The sequence below is a fragment of the Chelmon rostratus genome, chromosome 8, assembly GCF_017976325.1.
Source record: "Chelmon rostratus isolate fCheRos1 chromosome 8, fCheRos1.pri, whole genome shotgun sequence".
In the NCBI taxonomy this organism is placed as follows: domain Eukaryota; kingdom Metazoa; phylum Chordata; class Actinopteri; order Chaetodontiformes; family Chaetodontidae; genus Chelmon; species Chelmon rostratus.
In genome coordinates this window covers 3,452,251-3,478,381 of record NC_055665.1, presented here as the reverse complement: position 1 = coordinate 3,478,381, position 26,131 = coordinate 3,452,251, and the positions used below count along the sequence as shown (strand labels likewise).

At 43.9% G+C, this 26,131-nt stretch overlaps 1 protein-coding gene across 3 annotated transcripts in view; it reads right to left on the bottom strand.

The window, feature by feature from the left end:
• The window catches only part of sema6e (sema domain, transmembrane domain (TM), and cytoplasmic domain, (semaphorin) 6E), a 149,776-nt gene that overhangs the window by 43,624 nt on the left and 80,021 nt on the right, over positions 1-26,131 (bottom strand). For all 3 annotated transcript variants that reach the window (XM_041941749.1, XM_041941751.1, XM_041941750.1), the window contains 8 exons: positions 20,229-20,429; positions 16,317-16,431; positions 15,108-15,165; positions 10,140-10,196; positions 9,613-9,714; positions 3,964-4,054; positions 2,596-2,718; positions 173-261 (listed from right to left, as the gene is read on the bottom strand). In XM_041941749.1, the coding sequence (XP_041797683.1) occupies positions 173-261; positions 2,596-2,718; positions 3,964-4,054; positions 9,613-9,714; positions 10,140-10,196; positions 15,108-15,165; positions 16,317-16,431; positions 20,229-20,370 (777 nt within the window). In that variant the 5' untranslated portion in view covers positions 20,371-20,429. The remainder of the gene's footprint in view (positions 1-172; positions 262-2,595; positions 2,719-3,963; positions 4,055-9,612; positions 9,715-10,139; positions 10,197-15,107; positions 15,166-16,316; positions 16,432-20,228; positions 20,430-26,131) is intronic.

The following is a 26,131-nucleotide window of genomic DNA, read 5'->3' as shown; positions in this document are numbered from 1 at the left end:
AGAAAATCCCTTAACACTCATTTATAAATCACACTGAGGGAAGAATGAGGAAAAACCGTGTAGGTGCGTTGTTTGCATGAGAAGTGATCGACTTCATTTCACTCAGAAACTGAAGCATCGACGCCACAAACCACAAGCCAGGTGAGCATCTGGTCTGAAACGAGCCCCTCACCTTGCCGAGAGTGGTGTACTCCACCGCGATCTCGCTGAAGAAGAAGTACACATAGTTCCCGTACTCAATAGCGTGGAGGAAATGGGGCTCTGTGGGAGACGAGAAGAAAAGATATGTGACAAACGCGCTGGCGGTGACGCCTGATTTCCAACATGACAGAGTATTGTGAGCAGGCGGGGAGAGGAGCGAGTAAACACAGATGCTCAATTTGGAAAATAGGTCCAAGAGAAATGCAGGGACTGCGTTGTAAAATAAAACCTGAATATGAGGAGAAGGAAGACGAGCTGGAACTAACAAACACGGCACTGGAACAGCAGAGCTGAAACACCTTGATAACTAAGATCAAGGAGATCAGACAGGCAGTAATTCACAGGGCTGGAGTTAATCTGAATACATACATGACTTTTGTAAATATCTGCTTAGTCTGAATCTGATGCAGCAACACGAAAACACCTGTTTGGATCATTCCACAGGTAAACAGGTTGATTGGTAACAGGTGATTGTATCATGATTGGGTATAAAAGGAGCAGTTTTTTAGACTTGGGGCTGCACCTCTGAAACGATTAGTCGATTAATTGATCAGCAGAAAATTATCAGGCAGCAATTATGAGAATCAGTTAATTGTGTGAGGCTGGAAGGTTTTCCTGCAGGAGTGACACGGGTAAAAATGAAATCAGAGGAACAGGGCAAAACACAACAAATCCTGAAGGATCCGAACCCCTTTTAACAACAGTAAGAGAACCGACATGCTTCTTTTAACGAGGACAAACAGGAATATGACTCCCGCATGGTGATGATCGATTAATAGGCATATCAATAGATGAAGTAACTGTTAGTTGCAGCCTTACTGGGGAGATTTTCTGACAATTGAAACTGATGTGATGCAATCAGACTGTTTCACCTACAGCGGTGTCAGAGAGTGATGTTTATTTCTCTAACAAATCATCAGGCTGAGTACAAACACCAGCAAACATGAACCAAGTTACTTAATTAACGTTACATTACATCTGAAATAATCTGCAGCCGTGAGCGGCGGCTAAAGGTGAGAAGCCTTCTCACTGAGTGTTTTGAAGAAAAGGGCAAACAGCGATACAAGATGTGAAGAGGGATTTGTTATCCTCTGAGCTCTGTGGATCCTGGTATTTCACAGACTTGGAACCAGTTATCAGAGCCCAACCCAAGTTCACTGAGATGTTGACACGTCAGAGGAATATGAAGCCTTCTATTTCCACAAGTCGACACCAATCACCTCATGTAGCCTCTTTACTCCTGGCATTAATGTGGCTCTGGGGCAATCTGATCATAGGTGTGCCGCTCTAAGTACGTCAGTTCACACCTGCCGTTATAGTGCGTCTCCACATGTGTCTCGAGTGACCACAGTCTCAGTTTTCCTGCTCTTTATACATTTAAACACATCTTTCTCTTCGCCGAGACCTAATGTGTTGCTGTTTCTAACTGGCGGCCCAACAGTACTTAACAGTACTAAACCAACACGGACATGCATTTTACACAAAGCAAGAAATAATATCTAGCATTTGCCAAATTTACAAGAAGGCCTAAATAATTAAGACTTTGTCATAAACAGCATTTCTCAAAATGTATAAAGTTTCTCCAAACGCCCCAGCGCACAAAAATGCAGGATATTATAAGGGAGTCTGGGGACTTTCTCCACAGGCAACAAAGAAGGAGCTTATATTGGTTCCTGTTTATTGTATTTGTAAAATTTGACATATTTACTGTCAATAAAATAGGAAAACCCGCTGAGTTGGTTCAGTTTATTCAAACAGCTGCTCAACATTGACAGGTAAGGCGCACTAAGGCGGCAAACTGACTGTTTTTACAAGGAAAGAAACAAGTTAATATACAGCATCTAATGCCGAATTTACAAGAAGGCACGAATGATTCAGGACTTGCCATAAAATGTTTTACAAAGTTTATTAAGTTTCTTCTCAGTCAGCATCTCTCTCAAAATTGATTGATTTTTAAAGGGAGTCTGGGGGTTTCGTGGTTATTAGCTCACTGGTGAAATCAGCTGAAACGGACTGCGTGTTCACAAACATCTGCTGCTTTTCTTAGCAGCTAAGAGAGCCCGAACATGTAACTTACACGACAGTGAACCAAATGAAAATCAGACAGTGTGTTTTCTGTGCGGCCTGCGTATGCAGACGACATCAGTTGAGTAGGTGGTCCTTTAATGTGGCCCAGGACAGATTTGCGTACATACTGCTGAAAGAATGCGGCCATGTGCGTCCCAGACCGCCTCTGAATGTGGTCTAAGTAATTAGGTCTCGACCCGTCTTGGGCGCTGTCCACTTGTGATCAGCTCACCCAGCACATGTTAACGGCAGGTGTAAACATAGTGCAACCATCGTGCCAAAACTGCATGCTCGTGTGCTAAATATTACACCTTGCTGCATGCTCACCTCGCAGCCATTTGGAGTCGTACTTGACTGTACGCAGGACGGGACTACTTTCTCCCAGACTTCGGTAAATCACTGCATCACTCGCCAAGAAGTCTGTCATGGTGGCCGAATAGAAATCACCACCTGGGAGAAAGAGAAAAAAAACATAATTAAGACACATTGTCAGGGATCACGATTCTGAAGAATAACCCACTTCTTTCCAGAGTCTACTTTGGTCACAGGTGCCCTTTAAAAAGAGACAGAGGAGAACACATGTTGGAGAATGTGTCACTTTTAATAACACCCCGTGTGAACTTTGCATAAATGTCAGTGGAAACCTGGCAGGATTGAGTGCAGGTCTGGCTCTCCCTTCACTCTTCCCTGAACTCGCCCCCGACATGATCACCAAGTATCAGCTTCCTTCACTGCTATGATGAGTGAAGGAAATCTAACCACAAATCAGAGTCCACCAAGGGGCAACTTCTGATTACAGCCTGTGACGATTCGTGCACCGGCACCGAATTGCAGGACGTGTAGCACCGGCAGACCAGGAACGATGTCGAAGAAGTTTACATGTAGTTCAGTCTATTATTATGTTTTCTATTTTTCTATTTAATATTCTATATATATGAGAATAATGTTAAACTGACAAGTTTCAAGAGTCTGCTGCTGTCATACAATGCAAAAATGAATGGAAACCAGAATGTTTCCTGGAATAGTGCGAAAAACAACTGTTCAACAGGCTTGTTCATCAAAAAATGTGATGCATACATCATTTGTATTTAAAGAGCTAAACCTGGCCTGGTTTTTTAAACACATCACCTTAGATAATAAAATAAATGATGCTTTTAAACATCCATGATTTACTGGTGAAATTCAGGGTTTTCAAATGTGGACTTGATTGGCTCAACCAATAAAATCCATCCAATCATGCAAGACTGCAGCGTTTGAAATGATCTCTAAAGGCAGATTTGCCTGATTTGAATTAGCAAATGTCCAGTCTGGCACAGTTATTTATTTTTTTTACCAGAAAAATTTATTTTCCTTCAATAAGGAAAGAAATGAGATATAATTTTATTGATCCACGCTGGGGAAATTATGTTAATATGGACAGCAACAATAGCAGGAATAAAGGACAAATGGACTGTAAAAAGGAATACAAAAAAAAAACTATATGTACTGTATTTATGCACATTATATACAAAAAGTGTGAACAACAGTATGAGGAGCATTAGTCCAGCCTCATCTGTTTAAAATCTATGATAAAAATCATGAAATCTAACTATCAATGTTACTTTAAAGCCTCTTGGAGGAGACGACTGATGCAGATCAGCATCGCTGTGACATTTCAAACACAGGACAGTCTCTGGCTCACTCTGCCTCACTCACCTGCGAAAAGGCCGACGTTGGACTGGCGGGACTCAAAGGGACACCGAGCCTGTCCCACCACCTCCTCGCCTTCCTGCTCCAGCGTGGACATCTAAGTCAGAGAGGACACAGTACACAGGAATACTTTAATAGGCCAAGTACAGAACTGCAAAGCTAACCCGACAGAAAGAGTGGACATAAAAGACAGCTGTGAACATGAAAACAGCGCTACCGTTTACACTTGTAAACAGATGAGGTCGCCGCTGCCCCGCCCGCTTAAATCGGTCAACAAATGTCTTTAATGTATTGAGAACGGTGGCTGAGCGTAAGGGACGAGCGCCAAATCAATGTGTGATTACGACGGGCAGCGCATGCATCATAAAGATTAGATTTATTGGATGTATCGTCTGTGAGGTCCTGCCGTCACGAGCAGCGAGGACAGTTTATCTGCTGTTTTCAGAGCTGCTGCTAACACGACTGTAAACCCCAGGTAAGACAACAAGCACAACCCAGCGTGTGTGTGTGTGTTTGTGTGTGTGTGTGTGTGGAGGCTGAATGCATGCAGAGCACAGTCATCACCCTCTGTAGCAACAAGGTGACACACACCCCCCACTGACAGGCCATTAACACACAGTTTGGTTTATTTCATGCTGTGCTGCCCCCTCTGACACAAACTGCTGCTCTATTGTTGCACTTAACTGAGTAACTAACAATAACTAAGTTAACTAAGTTATTAAATAAGGACTCTGGCATTTCTCCTAAATAAACTCCAGCTATGCGATCTGGACGGTCAAAAAAGTCCCACAGAAATATTACGAGCAGGATTGTGACCACGCAGCCAGACATAAACGTGGCTGTATGAGAATGAAATTTGGTTTAAAATCTGATTAGAAATCAGCAGCATTGCTCTATTGTTGTATCTTCACTACAGACCCTGAATACAAACATCATACATGAGGAGTGGACACAATAATAGGAACACCATCGTGGTAAATTAAAGGCAGGCTGAACTCTTCAGTATTTCATATACTTTCATACAGTTTGATAATAACGAGTATTTATCGGTGCTGTTAGCCTTGTTTGTATTGTGCACAGAATTCACTGACACGCAGAGCTTTGTTTTATGTTGTTAAGGCCTGCAAAGAGACGTCAGGTGTAAATTAGCCTGAACTCTGCACAATATGGCGATGGCACTGTGCTGCCGGCTGGAGTTTGTGAGCTCACGACAGTTTCACTGAGTAAAAATGGCTCAAAAAGCGCTTCAGAATTACAGAGCTGTACAAGAGAAAACCAGTTTGAACTGTTCTTGGTTTCTATTTGGTTAAAACAGCAAAGAACTGGAGATGTCACGGCAAAGACTGGGAACACTTTAGCGGCTGATTGCTTGTTAGATAAGACGCTTTTTATTCCAGAGATTATGAATCGACGCGTCGTGAAAATGTCAGCGCAGACGAGGACTTATTTTGGTTTTATTTCCACCCAGGACGAGATGTGGCGGGTTAACGGCTGCTCTGTGAACATGTGACTGAGGAGTCATCCAGAGGAGAGAAGAAGAGATCCAAGTCCTTACAATAGAACTGCCCCGAGACATACGAACAAAAAGCACTTCAGATTCTTAAAGGGGTGTGTTTACACCTCTGAACCTGATGCAATGCAACACAACAGCTCTGCCCTACATAAAACTCCTGTGAAGCTTCAAGTGGTTGTTTATTGTTCAGGCCGAGGCTGCAGTTTGTGCTGCTTTTATGAAGCGTGTTATTTTGCAGAGGTGTTGCTTTAATTGGCTCCTGCGCAGCGTCACACCTAAGCTTTGGTTAGATTTGGTGAAAAGTGCTTTTCACAGAAAACATGAATAAAAGCTCACAAGTGCAGCTCAACGGCTAAGTGCTTTTAATGTGTTTTCCAGTCTGGCCTTAATAACAGGAAGCAGACGCATGAGGAGAAGAGAAGAAGAATGACCCGAAGAGAACGCACGACAACAGCGAGCTCGCTCGGGTTTTTCCAGCAGTGGGAAACATGATGTAAACATCTGCTTTGACACGGTACTCACTCTTAATGTTTAATGCATGGATGTTTTCTTTGACAAATGGCTGCAACAGAGCAAGAGCTTTCAATGCTGAGAAGCTTCATCAGATATTCTACTTTAAAACTAACTGGAAAAAGTACTTATTAAATAAGGATTTCTTCTAGATTAACTCCAGTAATGTGATCCTGACTGTCAAAAATGTCACACAGAAATTTTATCAACAGGATTGTGACCACGGAGCCAGAAATAAACACGGTTGTATCATTGTCTCTCATCAGTAATCACAAGATTTGTGTCCTTTCCTTCTGAAATCTGATTAGAAATCAGCGGCATTGGACAGACTTCTGGCCTGCAGAGTGACGTGACTTAAAGTGAGGCAGCAGTTTGTTAATCACAAGAAACAGACCTCAGAAGTCAGAGCGAACCGAGGAATCAACAAAGCTGCTCAGCGACTGCAGGACGGTTTCCCCAGCGAGCAGATGAAGACAGATGGATCTGACGCTTCAAGGTTCTGTTGTATCACTAACGCATGTTGACGACAGCCTCTCTTTTGTCTACAGACCAGCTGCCTCAGCAGTCTGGTCAGCGTTCACGGCTGCGCATCCATTCATGTCTTTGACCAACACACACACACACACACAGACTCCTGTCAATCAATCCCTCGTTGTCCTCTGCAGACTTTTCATGGAGTCCCAGAGACAGATTCCTTCATATGATTTACTCTTCCCTGCTCTCTCTCCAGCTGTCTGGATAGTCTCCTCTGCTTTTTTCCAAGCTGTGGAAAAAGACGAGGGGAGGGGGGGGGCACAGCTGGGGGTTGCGGAGAGAAAGAATGTGTGTTTTGTGTAAATCAGCCGCTCTTTACCAGCGAGACACGTTGCATCAATCGTTGGACATACATACAGGACACCTGAGACATGATTCCACCCAGGTACCTTCAGTCTGAGCCCTCAGCCCCCTCACATCGAGTTCAACTGACTTTACTACACCCCTCCCCCAAACAGCGACTGTCCAATCAGATCTCAGCAGCCGTAACGAGGCGGTGTAACTACGCCTGTCGAGCTTTGGGTTTGTCCACATGCTGAGGTGGTGTGCATGGTGTTGTGGTAACAGCGATGCTGCTCTCAGGTTGTGCCTCTCTCACTGCCTTTGGATAGATGAATAAATACAGGAGCATAAGTGTGAGGAATGGATTTAACGCGTGTTTGTCCTCTAAAGTAAGACATTAACGATAGCTTGCCTGCCCAACTAGCTTGTTGCCTACAGTAGCAACCTAGCGCCACTGCCAAGGACAGGACTTAGCATAACATTAGCGAAGAAACATTAAACACCAGTCCTGAATGTGAACTGCACTCTGCAGCTCCGTCCTGCACTGGATTCAGTTTAATTATTCATTGTGCACACATATACGACATGCATCTTAAAAAAAAAACTGTGATAGCGCCCAGCACTTTCTCCTCAAACTATATCGTTCTGTAATCATTTTTCATCTGCAAAGATACGATGAGATGAGACTGAACTTCATTCATCCTGCAGGGAAACTGTTGTGCAGCAGCTGCGGTATAAAGTAGAAACGAGTCCAAATATAAAATAAAATCCAAAAGATAAAACAACAACAAAAATATAAACATCCAAACAATAAGGATCATTCTCTGTGGGTAGCATATAGATATGAATGAAAAGTGGCATATGGCTATGCATGTGTAATATCTAATCTGAAGTACAGGTAAACAGGAAAACACCCACACCACATCACCTGGTCAGAGGTTGTCACATCTGTACCACTGCCTCTTATTGTTTTGCTGTGCACAGCAGGATTAAAATACTTGCGCTAATCCCTTTAAATGATGCCGTAGTGTTGCTTGATATGAAACCACAGAAGGACCCTTGTCTGACTTGACACAGACCACTGGGTCAGTTCTTAGGTCAGTGTTCTGGAAAAAAAAAAACCCAGTGAAAAACAGGGTCTTGAGTTATTCAGCTCCCCTCTGGATTTCAGTCCCCCCACGCTGTTAGATTTACGGTCTGTGCTGCAGGACGTGTACTCCCTCCTCCTCTAATGGCCTGCTGTGAATCACAGTCCAAACCTGTGATGTCACCTCTGAGGCTCCACCACAATGTCATGTTGGGTTTTTATTCAACAGACCTCAAACTGGAGGAGCTTAACCTTTGCATTGTCCTTAAACAAATGGCATCTGTGGCTTTTCTGTCGAGCGCAGTGTTTTCACTTGGCCAGCAGCTCTCTGTTATTTATCACTGAAGCGATGGAAAAACCATAGAAACGAGCTGCAGGCACGGATTTGACCCCGCTCTCTTTTCCCCCCGGTCCCACTCGTCTCTTTCTTCCTCCCATTTCATCTCCTCCCTCGGCTCTGTTGTTTCAGAGGTGTGAAAGAAGCTGTTGTGTTATTACCATCATCAGCATACCTTGTGTTCTGTCAACAGATTGCTCTCTCTGCCTTGTTGAGCCGACATATTATTCCACCAACACAGAGCGTTTGAAGTCAGCGGGCCCCGTGAAACACAAATATGGCAGCGTTTCGCAACGTGTGTTCGGTACAGGTCTGCCGCTGATCTCTCACAGCTCCGATGGCTGCCTGGTGTCTGATCCACCTCTGCTGCCAGCGTTGAAAGAAGAAAAGTAGGACAGATGTCCAGCAAGTACACGACTACTTAAGACGGCTGCTCCTCTCTGCATGTCTGCACTTTGAACAGGTTGACACGATTGTCCCTTTTTTATGCAGTTAATAACTTTCCTGTTATTTTCACCGCAGTTTGAGCTCATCTCACAAACTCAAGCGCCGGCTGCCAAATGTCTTTTATAGTTAACAAACGCTGCATTCGGCCTGGTTTGACCGGTCCTCGCAGCAGTGCTCGTGTAGGTGTTATTTCATAGTAGATGCCCTTTTCAGAGTGGTGTTAACACTATTTTATCTCGTGTTCAGGCTCTGGAAGCCTTACACAGATGTACTGTATCTCTGTAAGTGTATTTGCAGCCCTGGCAGATACGCAAAAAGAAATTTCACTGCAGTAAAAGTGTTTTATATCACGTTAACTCTTTTATGACCCTGATTTTCCTTAATTCAGGTTAAACATTTTATCTATTTTACTTGTGTTTTTATTTGATTGTCTATAATATATTGTGCTATCTTTCACATTTTACTGTTCAAATTTCCTCTTATCATTATAACATGCCATTACTGTTCAGCTGTAGAATATCCAGCCTAATTTTACATTAAAAACCTCAGAGGAGGCCTTCCTATATAGTGCCTGAGTGCTACAGGACCTACAGGAGGTCTAAATACAGTATATATATATCTACATATAGAAGAATAGAATAGATTTATATATGGAATAATTCCTCACATTCCTTCATCACTAAAACTATGAGTTCATGCAGCATTTTGCGGTTGTCAGTGACGTATGAAACATCTGTGTGAGACTCTGAGAGCGAGAAGCCAGCGTGGCTCTCATGTGATACGAGTTTACTTTGCAGTTTGTCATCTCCAGTAGCAGCTTGAGTAAAAGGGTACAACTGAAACAGCACACAAGGACAGGGCCGAACACATCTCACAACAGCTGCAACACCATCTCTTATCGGTAATCGAGGCCAGGGGGCAGCACGCGGCAGCACAGTATCTTACCTTGTAGTTGCGGCAGGTGGGGTTGAAGGCGTTGGTGCCGCAGGCGAAAAGCGTCTCGTCATTGCGTGGCACCAGCACTTTGATATAGTTGTAACATTCATCCTGTCGGGGGGGGAAACAACTTGATGTTATTGTACATTAGGGACAGGGTCCATGTTGGCGTCTGGCAGGTCCATGGCAGAATGAAAACAGGAGCTGCAGCAGGTAGACGGAGCATTTTACTGGCTGACACACACACACACACACACACACACACACACACACTGTCTCTGTTTTACAGTCATTATCGCAATCCCCAGGCTCATTCTTGTGGTTTCACAGTAGCTCTGGGGAGGAAAACGCTATGCTGAAAGCCCCAGTCTGTCGCCTCCTGATGGATGTGCCACTGATTCTGATAAGCTACCTGCACATCTTTGCTTATTACAAAACTTCGCTGTGTAGGAAACAAAGGCGGGGGCAAAGGAAGCGAGCCGAAGGAGTCAGAAATAAAACCAAAAGCGAGAACGTGTCTGGGAGAAAATACTCACGCTGTTTTTCCCTCTCACAGTGCACTTCTCCACATCCTTCGTCTTCCAAGTCAGTTTCTGAAAGATGAACAGACAGCCAACTGTCAGCTCAAAGACAAGCTGTTTCTCACCATCCCAGCTTTTTGTTGCTCCCAATCGTTCAAGTGCTATTACGAGACAGCTGTGATGAAAATCTCATTAACTTCAATAAGCTGTCATGAAGAAAAACAAACAGAAATATCAGGAACGCCTGCGGCGGCTCGCGCCGCTCGTCAGCGGGCAGCTCGACGTTGTGGTTCCTCAGTGATAAAAATCACTGCGAGATAAGTGTGGATCTTCGAGAACACGCTGCAAAGGATGTTCGCATTACTTCGCTGTCTGCCGTACGTAAGGAGCAGTCGATTAGCCCCAATTAGCCGAAAAGGCCTAAAGCCCTGCCCTTCGTCTTCACACACACACACCAACACACACTTCCTGCATCTGTGCTAGTCATCCAGTGGGCCGTTACAGAAAAAGATCCATCGACTTGTTAACAAGCCCTGCCAGTTGAAGGTTTAATGTGCTCCCATCCCCCCGTCGGATAATTTACTGATCCGAATTTTCTCCGCGCTCGTAAACACCACCGAGGCAGCTCGTGGTTGTGGACGCTTCCGCTTCAGTTTCAAGTAATTCGGCAGATCCTTTCGTCAACAGTATCTAAGCAGACAGGAGCTTGAAGTCTCACTCGGTGGCATATCAGCTTTACTTTGATATTATGGGATGGCCTCTCCGTGCTGGAGCAGTGCAGCAGGACTGGGATCTGGTACTCCTGATGTTTCTGGACAGTTTTTAGCTCCAGTTTTGATTCGACAGGCTTCGGTTTCTGCCGGTTCTGAGTGTTGCACAGCTAAAAGTTTCAACTATACCTGTGGAGGGTTATGCAAGCATTACAATAATTTTAAATGTATAACAGTTAATTAAACTTTCAGGAAAGTGCATACATTTAATTACTGTCTCGTCATTGAGTCTGTACACTTAGACCAAGATGTCTGCACATATTTTGATATGAATACGTGAGATATTGAATTACTCTGTGTGCATTCGCTGTTTGAATACCTTTTATTATTCTCTGTATTTCTGCACTTTATTTTTCAGTATGTCCTTGTCTCCACCAAATGGAAAAAATGTGTGAAAAACTGAAAAAATTGTCATAAGAAAGAAAAAAACATTGCACAAAGCTGGAGAGACTTGCACATTTCCTCCCTTTATAATTTTTTAAAATTTGTACGTATGTATTTATTGCTGTTCAGGTCTTACATTTGACTGCAGGTGTTCTCAGCTGCAACCTCGGCTCACTGGAGCCGAGGGGTCACTCCACCTGGACCATAAGCCCCTGAAACACAATTTGTCTTGTTCTCTTGGTCTCATTTTGTCAGAGCGCCTTCAGTCCAGCAGTCAAATCAAGAACTACTCTCAACAGGTGAGTGCAATCTTCCTGCTGGGAAAACAGGAAAACTGCCACTTGATGAAGAAAGGACATGCAGTTTAACCATGGAGGGCCTCAATTATTTCATTTCCACTGCACTCAGTATGATGAATGCATAAAAGGATTAAGGCTGGCGTTGTTCTATATTTTTCTCATTATCAAGAAATCCCTTGAAAAGGCCACAACCAACAATGCGTTAGTCACACTCTCAATATTTTCTGATTTTCCGATCGTTTCTGTGGCATTTAGCCCCAAAGCCTATTGGATCTTTCTGCAGACATACCTCGAAGCAAATAGCTCTTAAATATAAAGTTTAATATGTTTTAAAAAGGCTCAGTAATTTCCTGAAACAGCGGAACAGTAGTTAGCAGATATTATTCAAACAGAGGTAAATAATGCATTTGTTGGGGATTTTTGAGGACTAATACACATAAATTAGCTTTTACATCAGCTCTCCTCAAAGTAAACTACAGTCGCTGTGATCGTGGTGGTCATAAAGGAACCTGTCAGCCAGTGCAGCACTGATAATATTAATGAACAGGATGGATTCTTATCCTTAACGATAAGAAAAAGCATTTTCCTTGAAGGGGAGAAGCCTTTAGCAGCACATGGTTTCACATCTTTCACCTGTTTCATTGTCACATTTGTGGTCAAAAATGAGGAAATCTATCCACAAAACACTCTCAATAAGCTCAGTCAGACTAGAGAGGACTAACTTATCAATAGTTTTCTGATCTGTATCGGACAGACTCCTCCAGACTCACTTTTCCCTCCAGGTCCACGCATGGAGCATCTCTGCCACCGTTCAGCAGGAGTCAGCAGTATGGTAATAGTCCCTGCCTTGTCCACGCTCGATTTGGTTTACTAATAATTACTTATGGCCATCCAGGCCTGGGGAGATCAGTGAAGGGCAGAATATGAATGAGTGCCTGGTGTGAAAAATGAAGAGCTGCTTTAAAAATGAGCCCGAGCGAAGGAATGGCTCTGCGATGAAGAAGAGGCACCGTATTCTGGTGATACGAGTCAGTCACAGACTAACGATCCAGCTCAGATGGATAGTGAGAATGTGACGGCAGAATATGGATCCAGTCCTCAATAATGTTCCACTCAGCTCCTGCTGTCACACTGGAGGCAGTGGAGGTTTGAGCGAATGCCTAAGAAATGCATCATATACAAACATTCAATATCTAACTTCTCAAATAACACAGCTGAGAACAGATGGACTAACACTGTGGTGCTCTGAAGTTCTCATTTCTTTGGGCCACAGTCTACACCCGAATCAATACTTTAGATCTCCTTGACACGGAGCGACGGCCTTATCAGAACGAAAGTCCGTGTTTAGCACAAATCTAAATACGAGCAAACAAAAGTCCGGGCCTCGGAGGGATTTTATTTAAGTGCAATCATGTTTGACAAATGAGATTCAGATAGGAGGGAGCGTGGCACTTCAAAAAGCCACAAGAGCCTCGCTCCACTTGTATTGGATATACGTCTGAAGAGAGATTGCTTAATACTCGAATGAAAAGTCAGGTGAAGGGTAGAAGGGAAAATAATGAGATACACACATTAGAGAGTTTTTCCTGTGAAAACACAGCGTGGTTCAGAAAAACAAGAGCTGAATCGCACTGCCTGGCATCCTTTAGCACAGGTGAGCTAAGCTAAAGTATTGTCCTGAAAAACACTATTCACAATCAAAACCCCGTCTTCAGCAACGTGAATGATTTTGTATTTTTCGTGCATTTAACGCCCACAGAATCCTAAAACCTATTTTAACGTTAATGGCACAAAAATGTCAAGTCAGGCTGGATCGTTCCAAATCTCCAGCGGTAACTCACAGATCGTTGGCCCTGATTCTGAAGGATCGACAGGGAGCAAACACTGGTTAATGTCAGAGCTTTGGAGTATGAGTTCATCTCTGAAATAAACAGAGTAATGTTCAAAATAACTCAAACACACAAATCTAGAAAGGTTATATGCTGGACCCAAATATTAAAGAAAAATTATCCTGTTAAAATCCTTAAACGCACAACTACTCCTTTCCCTTCATTAAAAACTCCTCAATCTATGACTTAATTAATTAGTGGCACGAGCCACTATTGTAATCTCTCGTGTTTTTTCTTCTTATTTTTCATATTCGGCCAGAATTTCGGCGCATAACTAGAAAACCCTCGCAAACTATATATCAAACGTGCGGCTTGATCGGGAATGGTGTGCTCTGTACTTGGGACAGGATTCGTTAATAATTCACAAAGTTATTCGCAAAAAACTGTGAAAAATTTCCAATAAGAAATGAATGGGGAAATTTCCTCAAATTTCAGCCTTTTTCAAGTCTCCGCTGCCTCGCCATACTTTCTCCTAGAGACTTCATTCAAACTTTAAAACGTAGATAAATTTGTCTGCTCAAAATGAACCTCGGCTCACTTTTTGATATCTCTTACGGTTTTCGATCCCTGACCATCTGAAGACCATAAAGTCTCTCAAAAAACGCTCAGAATTTCTGCCCCTAGAGTGGGTGATGTCATCAGCTAGAGTGTGAGAGGCAGTGAGAAATCGCCTAAATTTTTTTTTTTAATTGCCATAAACTCCAAACAGTGAATAGGAGACACGTAATTTTTGGATCCTTTTGTAGACAAACGTCTCTTCCCGCCTCTATTTTTCAGTTTTAAAGGGTTAGCCCCCACAAAATTTAAATAAAGAGGGATTTTACACCAGCTGCCCTGCTCTGCTGCTCGTTACTGGGCTCTGCTGAGGCCTGATAACGAGCAATTCATTTGAATCAGGTGTGCTGGAGCAGGGATACATCTACAACATGCAGGACAGTGGTACTCCAGGACCAGGCTTGAGAAACAGTGGCAGCCCCCTCGTGCCACTGTCAAAATTTTGGCGGTGCCGGAATTGTCTAGTCTATTAATAGCATGCAAATATTTGTATTTCAAAAGTTTCACAGGAAATGTCTCTGACTTGAATGAAAAGTCCATTCTCAGTGTTTGTGTGTGTAACATAAAATAAAATAATCCTTTGTGAATCCCACAGTGTTACAGCAGCAGAGGGGACAGTCTAATAGTAAGAAGCATCAGTAAAAAAAGTAAGATATGATAACTAAGGAAACAATATAAAGAGTAAAACAGACAGTGGTTGAAATCACATTATTGCACATGTTGCAGACTTCAGTGGACGCTGATGCTGCACATGAGTGAACCTGTCAGCGTTCAGGGTGTGTGTGGTTTACCGGCAGCAGCGTTGACAGTACAGGCTGACAGTTTAAGCCGAATATTGAACCTGGACTCACATCCAAACTATTTGTGATGTCATAAATCAAATTCAACTGTTGAAAAGTGGACTTTCGGAGGGCACGGAGAAACTTTTCACTTTCAGCAGATGAATGTGAAAACAGTGTCAAACTCACTGCACATACATCATTCTGCACGGCGAAGCTCAAACATCCAACTGCAGGATCAAGAAGAAGAAACAGACTTTGGAGTGGAGGGGGACTTCAAACATTGATTGAGGACAGACTTTCCTACCTGCTGTGGGATTATCTGCCCGGATGAAGTGGCAAGATTGATGGCAAACACATGGTCCCTGCAAGAGATGGAGAGTCGAGGCACCATTAGTGGGGTCTTCTGCACATGCTTTTTGTCAGCCATGATGGTTTTTGAATGCAAAGCTCCATAAGCCTCTTCCAACCAGTTCACCAAAACCTGCTCCCCAAGAAAAAGCTTCTGTGTCCCTCAATAGGAAGCCGGAAGGTGGATTAACAGACAATGTTTATTTTGCTTTTCAACTTTCAACCTCACAAAAGTTTCCCAATTCCAAAAGTTTCCCACCTATCGACGCAACCCTCATGAATCACTTTGTGAAGCGAGGCATGCACTTCGTTGCGTGCAGCTGTGGAAAATATTAAGTCCATTTAGGTACATTACGAAGCTCCATACCTTTCTGGATGGGGTTCTTGGCAGTGAGAGCACTGCAGAGCTTGACGCGGAGCCAAAGAGTGGAGCAGAATTTATTTTGCAGAATGAAAATAGGCAGAGGAGGTGCGACCTCGTACTTTTTAGATAATTAACCTTCGGCGTCTTGATCGAGAGGGGAGCAAAGAGCAATTAGGCTGAGAGACACACTAGAAAAGCCGGAAACATGAAAGCAGTTTGGCGTGGAGGCACTGCCTTGGACACCTTCCACAGTGAAAAAGGTTTGGGTACTTGAGGTTTGACCAGTGCTCACAACAGAAAGAAAAGGAGTTTTCACAAAAGAAATTGAAACTGTACAAACGTTTCTCAGACAAATAGCCTCTAATTTGTAATAAAAACTAAAATCACCTCTTCTCATTGCTTCTGGTATCAGCATGTGTCTTTTTTTTTTTTTTTTACTTTTTGTCCATTTCTCTCCCTCACGTCTCGCCCAGCTATCAGTGTGAGAAGCAGCTGAACTGACTTTACTGATACTGATACTGAATAAAGATGAAGCAAACAACTCATTGTGTCATATAATCAAATGGACTTCAGGGGTTTTTGGCTGCTGATGAAGCTATTTAAGAACTCAGATGAAGTTTTGGGGTTGGAGAACTCATGATCAGAAATTTTAATATTAATGAACTAAACAATAATTGAAAGATTGATGCAGAGCGAAAATGTTGAAACTGGACTTGACGTCAGATTGTCACCCTCAGTAAACTCGGAGCTACATCAGATCCTTTGTAATCTTAAATCAGCAGGTGAGCGGTGACGACTGACCGGGCAGCGATGTAGAGCATGTGGTTGATCCTCAGCATCCTCTGGAAGTCCAGGCCCAGCCGGACGGTGTCATTGTCCGACATGAGTCCCTGGAAGCTGGGGTAGAGGTGGGAGGCTGCGTGGGTAGAGAGACGGAGAGGAAAAGAAAATATTCACTCATAATACCAAAATAATGCAAATATCAGCCAAAACATGTATTTCACTCGTAGCTGTCATATGTCAGTGCTGTTTGTCAGTCTCACAACGAATCAGCGGCTCAGGAAAACCTGACATCTCTGCAGTTTAAGAACAACCAAGGTTGCAATCTGGCCTATTGTTCTGAAAATCCAGAGCATACACGGTATGCTAATGTGCACTTGTGGAGGTGGACGAGCAAGGGAAAAAATAGCATCCAAAGTTGCAAATTAGCTGATCATGTCACAGAAGTCAGTCTGATTTAAATAAACCCTTCCTCGTAAACAGTTCTTAGCGGATACATCTGAGGACTGTGCCAAGTGAGGACAAGGACGCGAATCAAAACCATCTCGCTGGAAAATCTGCCTGTCTGGTCAACCCACATTTAAATAGCACTCATCTGTCTCTGACGTCCGAAAAGTACAACTTATTATCGTCGTGAATGCAGCTTGAACTCCCTAACCTGACCAAAACCACCCGGAAAAACCTGTATTACACATAATAGCAGGTGGTTGGACAAAAATATATAACGTCTGTTGCTGCAGGCGATATACATTAATCATGTCATTCAATAGAAGACAGGTATATTCATGCATAAATGAAGGTGTGTGCACGCAGCAACAAAAAAGCTGATCGGCTGAACTGAGAGATGTGGCGCAAACAGAACGAGGGAGTGATATAATGTCAGCTGAGCTTCGTTTCTCCTCCTGCGCATTTTAATTCCATCGTGCCTTTTTCTACTCAAACAGTAGCCTGACTCACTCGAGGGAACTATCGGTCTAAACAATGGGAGATGGTGTCCAGCACTTTAAATAACAGAATGACAGCCAGTCAGTACATGGACGTGCCTTTCAAATGTTCAATAAAAAAAAAAAAAAAAAAAGGATGCTCCAGGCAGAAATGAAATTGGCCGGCTCAATACTGACACCAGGCTGTCTTCCACATCACAAACACTTCCCCTGCTGCTTCCTCTTTTTTAAACGAAGCAAAGATTCAGCTCAAGGCCACGGCACTCCGGATCTGTAAAGTACTGTATTAAGTGCCCTCCAGCCTCCCAGCTGACCCGGGCTGCTGCTGAATTAGCAATCCCCGCTAGAAATACACCACAATCTGAAATTAGTCTCTCTACAGGGAGCCGTACATTCCCCTAACCGCCGGTCTCGGATCGACTGTTTAAAGATTTAAATGCCTAATGTCTGGCTGAGCGCTGGTCCTTGCTGTGCTGTCTAGTGAAGAGACTCCCAGTGGCTCGACGGCCCGCCTTGCTATCCTCCCCCCTGGCAAATGAGGATTTCTAATTACTCTTCAGCACTTTCACATCCTCTAAAGTTTGAGGGGGGGCAGCAGGGGGGGCACAGCTCAGGGTGAAATCCAGGAGCAGGTGACGGTGTCCAGAGTTGTTTAAGATGGCTGCCTCTGGGAGCACACGCACGCTGCTGGTCGAAGACTGAAACAAAGCGGGATCCCACGTCCTCAGGCTGCAGAAAAACCTGGCTCGTCAGACGGGCTCCTCTTCGTCAGTGGTTTTAATGAGCCCGCTGCTTTTCAATAAGATGCATCCTGAACGAAAGCTCAAACTCAACCAAAGCACCTTTCAACCAGAGCTGCAACGATTAGCCGATTAATTAGCTAGCCAATCGACAGAATATTAATCTGCAACTATTTTGTTAATAAGTTTTCAAGCAAAAAAGACGAATTTGACAATTAGCTTTCTTTCCTTGTCTTAAAATTATAGTAAATATATCATCAGGTTTTGGACTGTCGGTCAGATCTGATCACCTGGGGCCTTTTTTTATTAAGTAAATCATCAGAAGATTAATCAATAACAGCAACAAATCATTGCAGGTCCGAATACAAGGTAAGCCTGCAACTTTGTTGGCCGATATGACAGTCACAACGGTCAGATTCTACTGATTGAGGTTTGTCATTCATTTCTTTCAGCATTTTAAACTGTTGTTTTGTGCTCTGCCACCTCACAAACTGTAAAATAACGGCGGTATTACTCAAACTGGACTTCCTGGATCTCAACTTGCCACCTGTGCTCCTGGTACAGAACGATGCAGGCCTCTCATTGTGCTAATCAATATACTAATTCACATGAGAAACAGTCTGTAAACTGTATATGGTTACTATGAAACAAAACACTGTCATTAATTCATTGCAATCTGCATGCATCTGCAACTACTACTGTTTTAGTTTCTACAGAGATGAGATGGACCATCGTGTGTTAACCCCCCCCCCCAAAAAAGGAAATAATATTGAGAGAATTTCACAAGTGTTGCCATCGGTGGAAATTTTTAGAGACCTATTATGTTCTAAATCAAAAGTTCATGTTGAGTGAAATTGTCTGATTCAGTCCTCGGCTGCCGCAAAAACCTGCATAACTTTGCCCCCCCCCCACATCACACTGTTTGACACCAATGATCAGAACACGGTTTATGAAGCATATGCATCCTGCCGAGGATTAAATTCTGGGGAGAAGAGTGAATACTGAATATGTGAGGTCGAATAAGGCGGCAGTGTCATCTCCAAGCAGCTCCAGTATAATCACATCTTTACGTGCCTTCAGAAGCTAAACCGCTCGGCGCGCTGCACTCAGCACACTGTCTGTCGGAAAAAGACGAGAAGCCGAGGTGAGTCGTCTGCCCGCTTCCCAAAAGAAGGTATGATTTCATTGACTTCAGCTTGATGAAGTACCATGATTCATAATAGACGTCTCACGGAGTTGTGAGGGACCTTGTGCCACACTGTCACCTGCTGGAACCAGAGGTGACAAATTGCTCTCATTACACCTGGGACGGAGCTCCACATATAGCACTATTAGCGCAGCTATTTCTGCTAATGGTTGCGTTACTCTCTTCCAGATAGATCAATTACAGTGTGTGGGCCATGGTCTCAGCCACCTCTTAAATCAATTATGGGCCATTACATTTAGTAGCCTGGACCTCTTGTGTGGACCTCCCCAGTGATTGGGTGCCACTCATGGGTCCCCAGGGCGGTCCGAGGTAGCAGTGTCTTGAGAGCGCCGCAGATGTCAAAACCGTATCTTAACGGCTGGCGCTGAAGCTTCACCTTCTAAAGCTGCAGTCACATACAGGAAAGGGAGATATGAGCCTTTATTGACGACTGTTGTATCGTCAGCGGCTCATCGACCTGCAGAGGAAAATCTCATTCTGGTGGCTGTTCGTTCGCCTCCAGAGTTTAATTAACAGTTTTCATGCCAGCCTAAAAGACAACAACAACAAGCGGGAAAACAAGTCGGAGTTGGATTTAACTGAACCGAAGATGCTGGGAGTGAAAGCACACTGACACTGTGACACTGATTTCATCTGTATGCCCGGCCTCAAGTCATATGTAAAGACAGTTTTCTTTGGTCCACATCAATGTGCCTTTTGTCTTCAACTTAAATAGATTTAGATTTTTAGTGTTGACAAGTTTAAGAGTTACAGGTCAGCAGCTATGAGCCTAAATTCGTCTTCCTGTACAGTGAAAATTGGGAAGAAAGTTTAATTTCCAAGTCAAGCTTTGGATTAAACCCTTTTTCACACTAAGGCTACAAAACCGAACTGAAGGAATTAAAATGCCAGCAGCTGAATAAACCTCATTTGCTTGCTGTGAACATGCCGGTAAGCACATCCACCTCTCTCAGCTGTGTTCAGCAGTGATCAGATACCCATGCCTTAGTGACCCTCGGTTTACTTTTACATCTACTCCTGCAACAAGGATCACCGAACTTACATTCGCTGCCCACGGTGCTGATTGGTTCCAGGTCTTGGGGGAACGGCGTGGCTCCTGAGGACAGCTGAGGTAAGAAGGCGGCTAAGGTGAAAGCCAGGATGGCTGGCAGGACGGGTCGAGGCGAGCCGGGCGTCAGCCTCATTTTGGCAGAAGATGAGGCCTCACCAGAAACACATGGCCCACAGCAGATCCACCTCCCACCTAAAACCAGACAAGGTCATCAAGGTTAGGACGGCTAGCATGTCTGAGCCAACACACAGCGAATACATGCTGCTAGCTGCTGGCAGCTAAGTTCTTATTAGCATGCAATGCCTTATGTGAATACGGCGATGTGATTGAGGGTCCGCTGAACCGCCCAGATGCCAGAGTGAGGACACACACACATAAAAAAAGAGGGCGATAGAGTCAGAGAAAGAGCCAGAGATGAGAAAGGAAGCAGCCAGGAGAGGAGGCAGGCCGCTGGGGCCCTGACCACCAGAGCAACTGCCTCATTTACTACCAACCAATGTCTTTCACAGGTGACTTAGCACAATTAAACCTTCAACTACACCGCGGAGAACATCTCACTCCACTTGCCACGACACCGGGCCCTGGTGGTAGCATTAACCGCTCGGGTTGAAGGCCTGCGTGTGTGTATTTAAACAGCGTCTTTATCTTTTCTGCATTAAGGTCTGAGGTTTGAATCCACAGGTTAGCTTCTCTCTAAAATGTCCTCTCACAGCCAAAAGACAACTCTAAACTGCCTGTACTGTGATACAACGTGGCCGGCTTCTCTGTGCCCTACGATAGAACGGGGATCAGGTGTGCATGGCCCCTCACTCAGTGCATGCTGGGATCAGTTACAGCTCTCCATGATCCTTCACGTGATAAGTGGTTTAGAAATAAAACGTAATTGACGTAGAATGGACACATTAAGCTACACTGCTAAAATAAATTACCTAAAATAAAGCACAAGTAAAAAAAATATGTACAAAAAACTGACATATAAATGTATTCTCTTATTATTGTTGCTATAATATTTAATAAATGAAAAATACATTATTTTTCATTTACACATGGGATGCATAAGCCAGGTTCTTTTGAATCTAGGAAGCGGAGAAAGCCATGGTTTAAGAAAAAAAAAAAAAAATTCATCCAAAATCTAATCACCCGTTGTGCGGCACCGTGGCCAGGTGTTCCAGCACATTTAATAAAATCAGACAAACCAACAAACACGAGTCTCAGCGCAGAGGCAGCAAAGTATTCTCAAGGGGCCCTTCTGATGAAGTCATTTTAAAATCCACAGCCGTAAAATAGCCGATATATTCTATCCTATCCGTAAAAACAATTACTCACTTATTGAGCCAAGCAAGCCCACGTCTAAGAAAACACACAGCGAAGCCACGTCGTCAGACAAGCTTGTTCTGAAGAACTAAACCATGACAGGAAAACGCCAGCACTCTATAACAGCTATTATATTCGCTGCATCTGTTGTTCTGGACATCTGGCGTCAAATCCGCACCCAGGGTTTCAGGAATAAGTCGATAAACAGGAAGTGGCTCATTCATTCTGAAATATTAAGACACCAAAGGTTTGCTTTGCATAATAACAGTAGCTGAACAAAGACAAAGAGCGCTGCTGAAAACAAACTTCGTTAACAGGAAAGTCAAAGATAAAGATGTGACAATACCGCAGAGCGTCCTTCACAAGTGATGCCACAGAAATGCAGAACAAACAAAAGTCAGCAAGGACAGCTTATGATGAGGAGATGCTGCAACCACAGCCACCTGCAGGAATTCAAAGTCACAGATTACCTTTTTCACTGGTTTGACTAAGGAGTCCTGAGAGCAGCTCTCCCACAAAAAGTTTACATGGGGAATAATTAAGAGGAGGCTGAGGTGCACGCATGTTAAGTTCCACATCTGTTTGATGTCTGAGGGAGGAGACAGATGGACGGATGGATGGCAGAGGGATTCGTCTGCGCTCACCTCCAACTTCTTAAGAGCAACTGACCTCCACAGAGGTTCTCACACGCCGTCCCAAGTTTACGCACTGTGTCGCTTGGCCTGAGGCTTCGGCCACTTGGTTTTAAGTGGGAGCAGAAAATTAACTCAACAGAGACACGAACTGTCATCAATATTGATAATCGTCTGTTTCATTTACATGCAGAGGAGAAAGCTGCATTTAGCAATGAGGTCAAGCGATGATCACGATGCCATAAATCGAGGGGAGTGGGCGGGTGTCTGCTTGTGTTTACTTTGTGAATTACAACAGCTTGTGTGGACCGCCTGAGGCGATATATGAGGACAATATACCTGATGGATTAGCCTCATGCGGCGAGATTTGGATGTTTTTTTCCCTGCCAAGGAGGACAGCCGTTTGAACAAACAGATTATTTTATAGGGACATCGCTGCGAGAGACAAATCCATGAAAAATCCTCAAAATGTCAAAAACATTCAGGGCAGAAAGAAACTTTGGTCACGTCAAAGCTTAAATTACCCGCAAAACAGCTGCTAAAAAACACCATGCAAGAGACCCACATGCCAAACAAGCTGCATAACTAGTTCACTCCTGACATGAACGTGTACAGACAGCCATCGAAGAACATCAGGGAGCACATCGAGGGAACGAACGGTATATCCTCGTGAGGAAGGAAGGCAGAGATCATTTATTAACAACCTCGGTGCTTAGCTAAAGGAAGGCAGCCAGCAGAGTGTGGTGATGATGATGATGATGATGATGCAAAAACAGCTTAAGCAAAAAGAGTCATACACCCTGAAACTCACTTCTAGTGCAAGCAGAGACACATCATGCAGAGCTGCAGTCTCTTGATGGCTGGATCATTAACCTGAGCAAACTTTAGAGCAGTTAAAGCTGTACCACCAGAAACAGAGTGCGCTCGAGCTACGAGGGAAAGCCTGAAGAACAGGGGGGGTTTGCCTCGAGGCCAGATCAGATTCAGGACTCAAGAATTAATTGCCATCTCATTACAACACTTAGAAACACGTGTCAGTGAGCAGCAGACCAAACAGACGCAGGCAGACGAACACGGCGTCTCTGTGAACAACAAAAACAACCTCCTGCTGAAGAACCGGTTAGTCCGAACGGCCGGGGCCCTCGGCCATTTTCCAGAGGGGAATGAGACAAAAAGGAGAGTCGGCCAAGTCAGAGTAAAGGTCTGCGGTGATGTAAAAACAACTTAACGAGCCCTCAGTCAAACACTTTAACAATGAAGAGAGACGCTGTGTCAGAATGCGATCCTCCACCTTCAGAGCTACATTAACGGTTAAGAAAAGACGTTGACGAGGGTTACCGGGTGGTAGAACCACTGAATGCTCCATCAGATTCTTTGTTTGTTTATTTGCTCATAAGATACCACCTACTTTAAATGATAATCTTATTAGTTCAACATAATCCCATTAGTTGTGTGGAGACATTAAAACAGGATGTTATGCAGCAAAGGGGAGGTAAGGAAGGAGGGAAAAAAACACCTTCTAGACCCCCAGTGCTAGTTACAACACAGCATTTCGTGGTGCCTCACTAGTTCTGCTTTTGTGATATTTTACTGACCTGCTGGTAAATAACTACATTCAGCAGAATCCTGACATTTTAATTGGGCTCAAACATGCAACAGACATCTGAGTGACATTACCGGCATTAAAGGTTAAGACTCTGATTCAGTTCTGTTCAAGCTCTGGCATCATCCCGAGAGAACAACCGGACTAAAAATGGCTGCTCTTCCAATTTGACCTTTTCGACACAAATGGACACGGCGGAAACGCACCTGCTGTCGCCGAGCTCCCGTGTAAACGTGTCAACAATGCACCTCCCCTCTGGAATTCTGGGCTTTCTTAATTAAACCTAAACCTAAAGTCAAATCAGTTCCTGACTTTCTGTGCAGCCTGAGGACAGAGTGGACGACTGATGAGCTGACAGCTGTCGAAGGGAAATAAGCCACCGCTTATCCCATCTTATGTTTGCCCTCTGTGTTCTAGGGTTTGGACGGGAGGGCTCGGATCATTCTGTTTTTAATGAACTGGACTCGTTAAGCCATCTGGGAGACATTGGCAGTTGGGTCTCTTTGGAGGAAAGGGGTTTCTGGGGCGCTCCATTGATTATCTGACATGCATTTGGATTAACCAACAGCGCTGTGTCTGCAGATTGGTAACATGGAGTCTGCAACTGCGTTAATACAGAAATGGGATTAAATAATAAAACAGTTTTGGTCTTTATCGGCTTTGGCTGGGGATAAATAAAGGGCCCACAAAAAGCCACACTGAAAAGTCCAGTTTTATCTTCAATCAACCGCACTGCACAGCGTGCACCTGTCCACCCTTGGGACGTCTATTTTCTGGCAACACCTGCTGCACACAACTAAACAGCAGAGCACAAGCATAATGCAGAATCACGCTCCACTATTGCTCGACCTCATCAGCGCTTCACTGGTAGTCAGGCTAATCCACTTGCTTTTGGTAGCTACAGATTAGAGTGTAACTTTCACCTCACACCTCTGCACACTTAAAAACCTCTCAGCCCCTCGGCTGGGAAAATGTTGAAGCCCCACTACCCTCCACTCTGACATATTTGTGGTACACACTGGCCGGCGTAATGAGTGAGCATGTCCCTCGCCTCCTTGACAATTTCAGACACAATTAGCCGCATTAGCCTCCTCGGTCAGCAGCCATTACAAAACAGCTTCCTATGCTGGTTGCTATAATAACACCATGAATATGGCAACCAGGTGGTAAGTGTAAGGTATGTTTAAGGACACAATATTTAAGTTTAATAATTGCAATAATGGAACACAGACAGTACTAATCAAGAAAGGTACATGAGCAAAAAACAGGACAAAAAAAGAGCCTGGTTGTAGAATATACTGGAAGGGTAATGGTGCTATATAATTCATGCAAATCAACAGATGGAGCATTGTGGTGTCGCTTGTGGTGTTTATAGGTACATCGGTTTACATCACTGTTTCCATTTATTACTCCGCTGACCGGAACAACAATTACTCTTCTTTACTATGGTGTAAAAATGCCTTTACAGAAGCACAGACCTTTAAAGGTGCTGTGTATAACACCACACATATTCAAAAATGAAATACTGCAAGGATTCGGACTAAAAATTCATTTTCCATTTGCGTTAGACAACAATAACACAGTGTCCGGTTGTCTGGCTCTTCCAGTCCGGTGCAAACCTGCCTGATGATTTTGTTGTTATTGTCAAAACAACCACACGGGAATTTGAATGTGACAGGAGGAAAAACAACACATGATATGAACGGTGCGTTGCGAGACAAGCATTTCATTGTAGAGGACTGAGTCGTATTGTCCCTCCCCACACTGCGTTTGAAAGGTCCATCAGACCACCAGTCTCATTGCAGTCCCATGACATGAATCACACAGCACATCACGGTCTGCAGAGCTGTTTATCCCTTCCCTCCCCCCTACTCACATCCCTCCCAAAGTCGACAGCCATAGCTGACATTCAAACATAACAGATGATGTAAAAAAAAAAATACAATTTCTTGAGGAATGCGCCTCAGTCGTTAGCGAATACTGACCACCGATAGTCTTTCCACAAGAAATATCATCTGTTTGCAGCCATTCTTTCCTTTACCCAGCAGTCATTTCAACTCTGCACTCAACCCCCTCAGACAGGAGAAACTTTGCTAATTAGATTTCCAATGGCTAACCACGTAGACATTGTCGCGGCAAATTGGAACGGGGATCAAGGAGCATTGGGCAATAATTGAGAGAACAACCCTCACAGGACAGAGGTGGATTGTATGGGCCGGCTTTCAGACGGGCAGTACATGTGCCGCAAATGAGTTCATTCTAGTGTAGTTACAACCTGGCTTCAATTAAGAATGCCTTTAAAAGCACCTCTAAAAGATCACTACAGTTTATCAAGATACGACGCC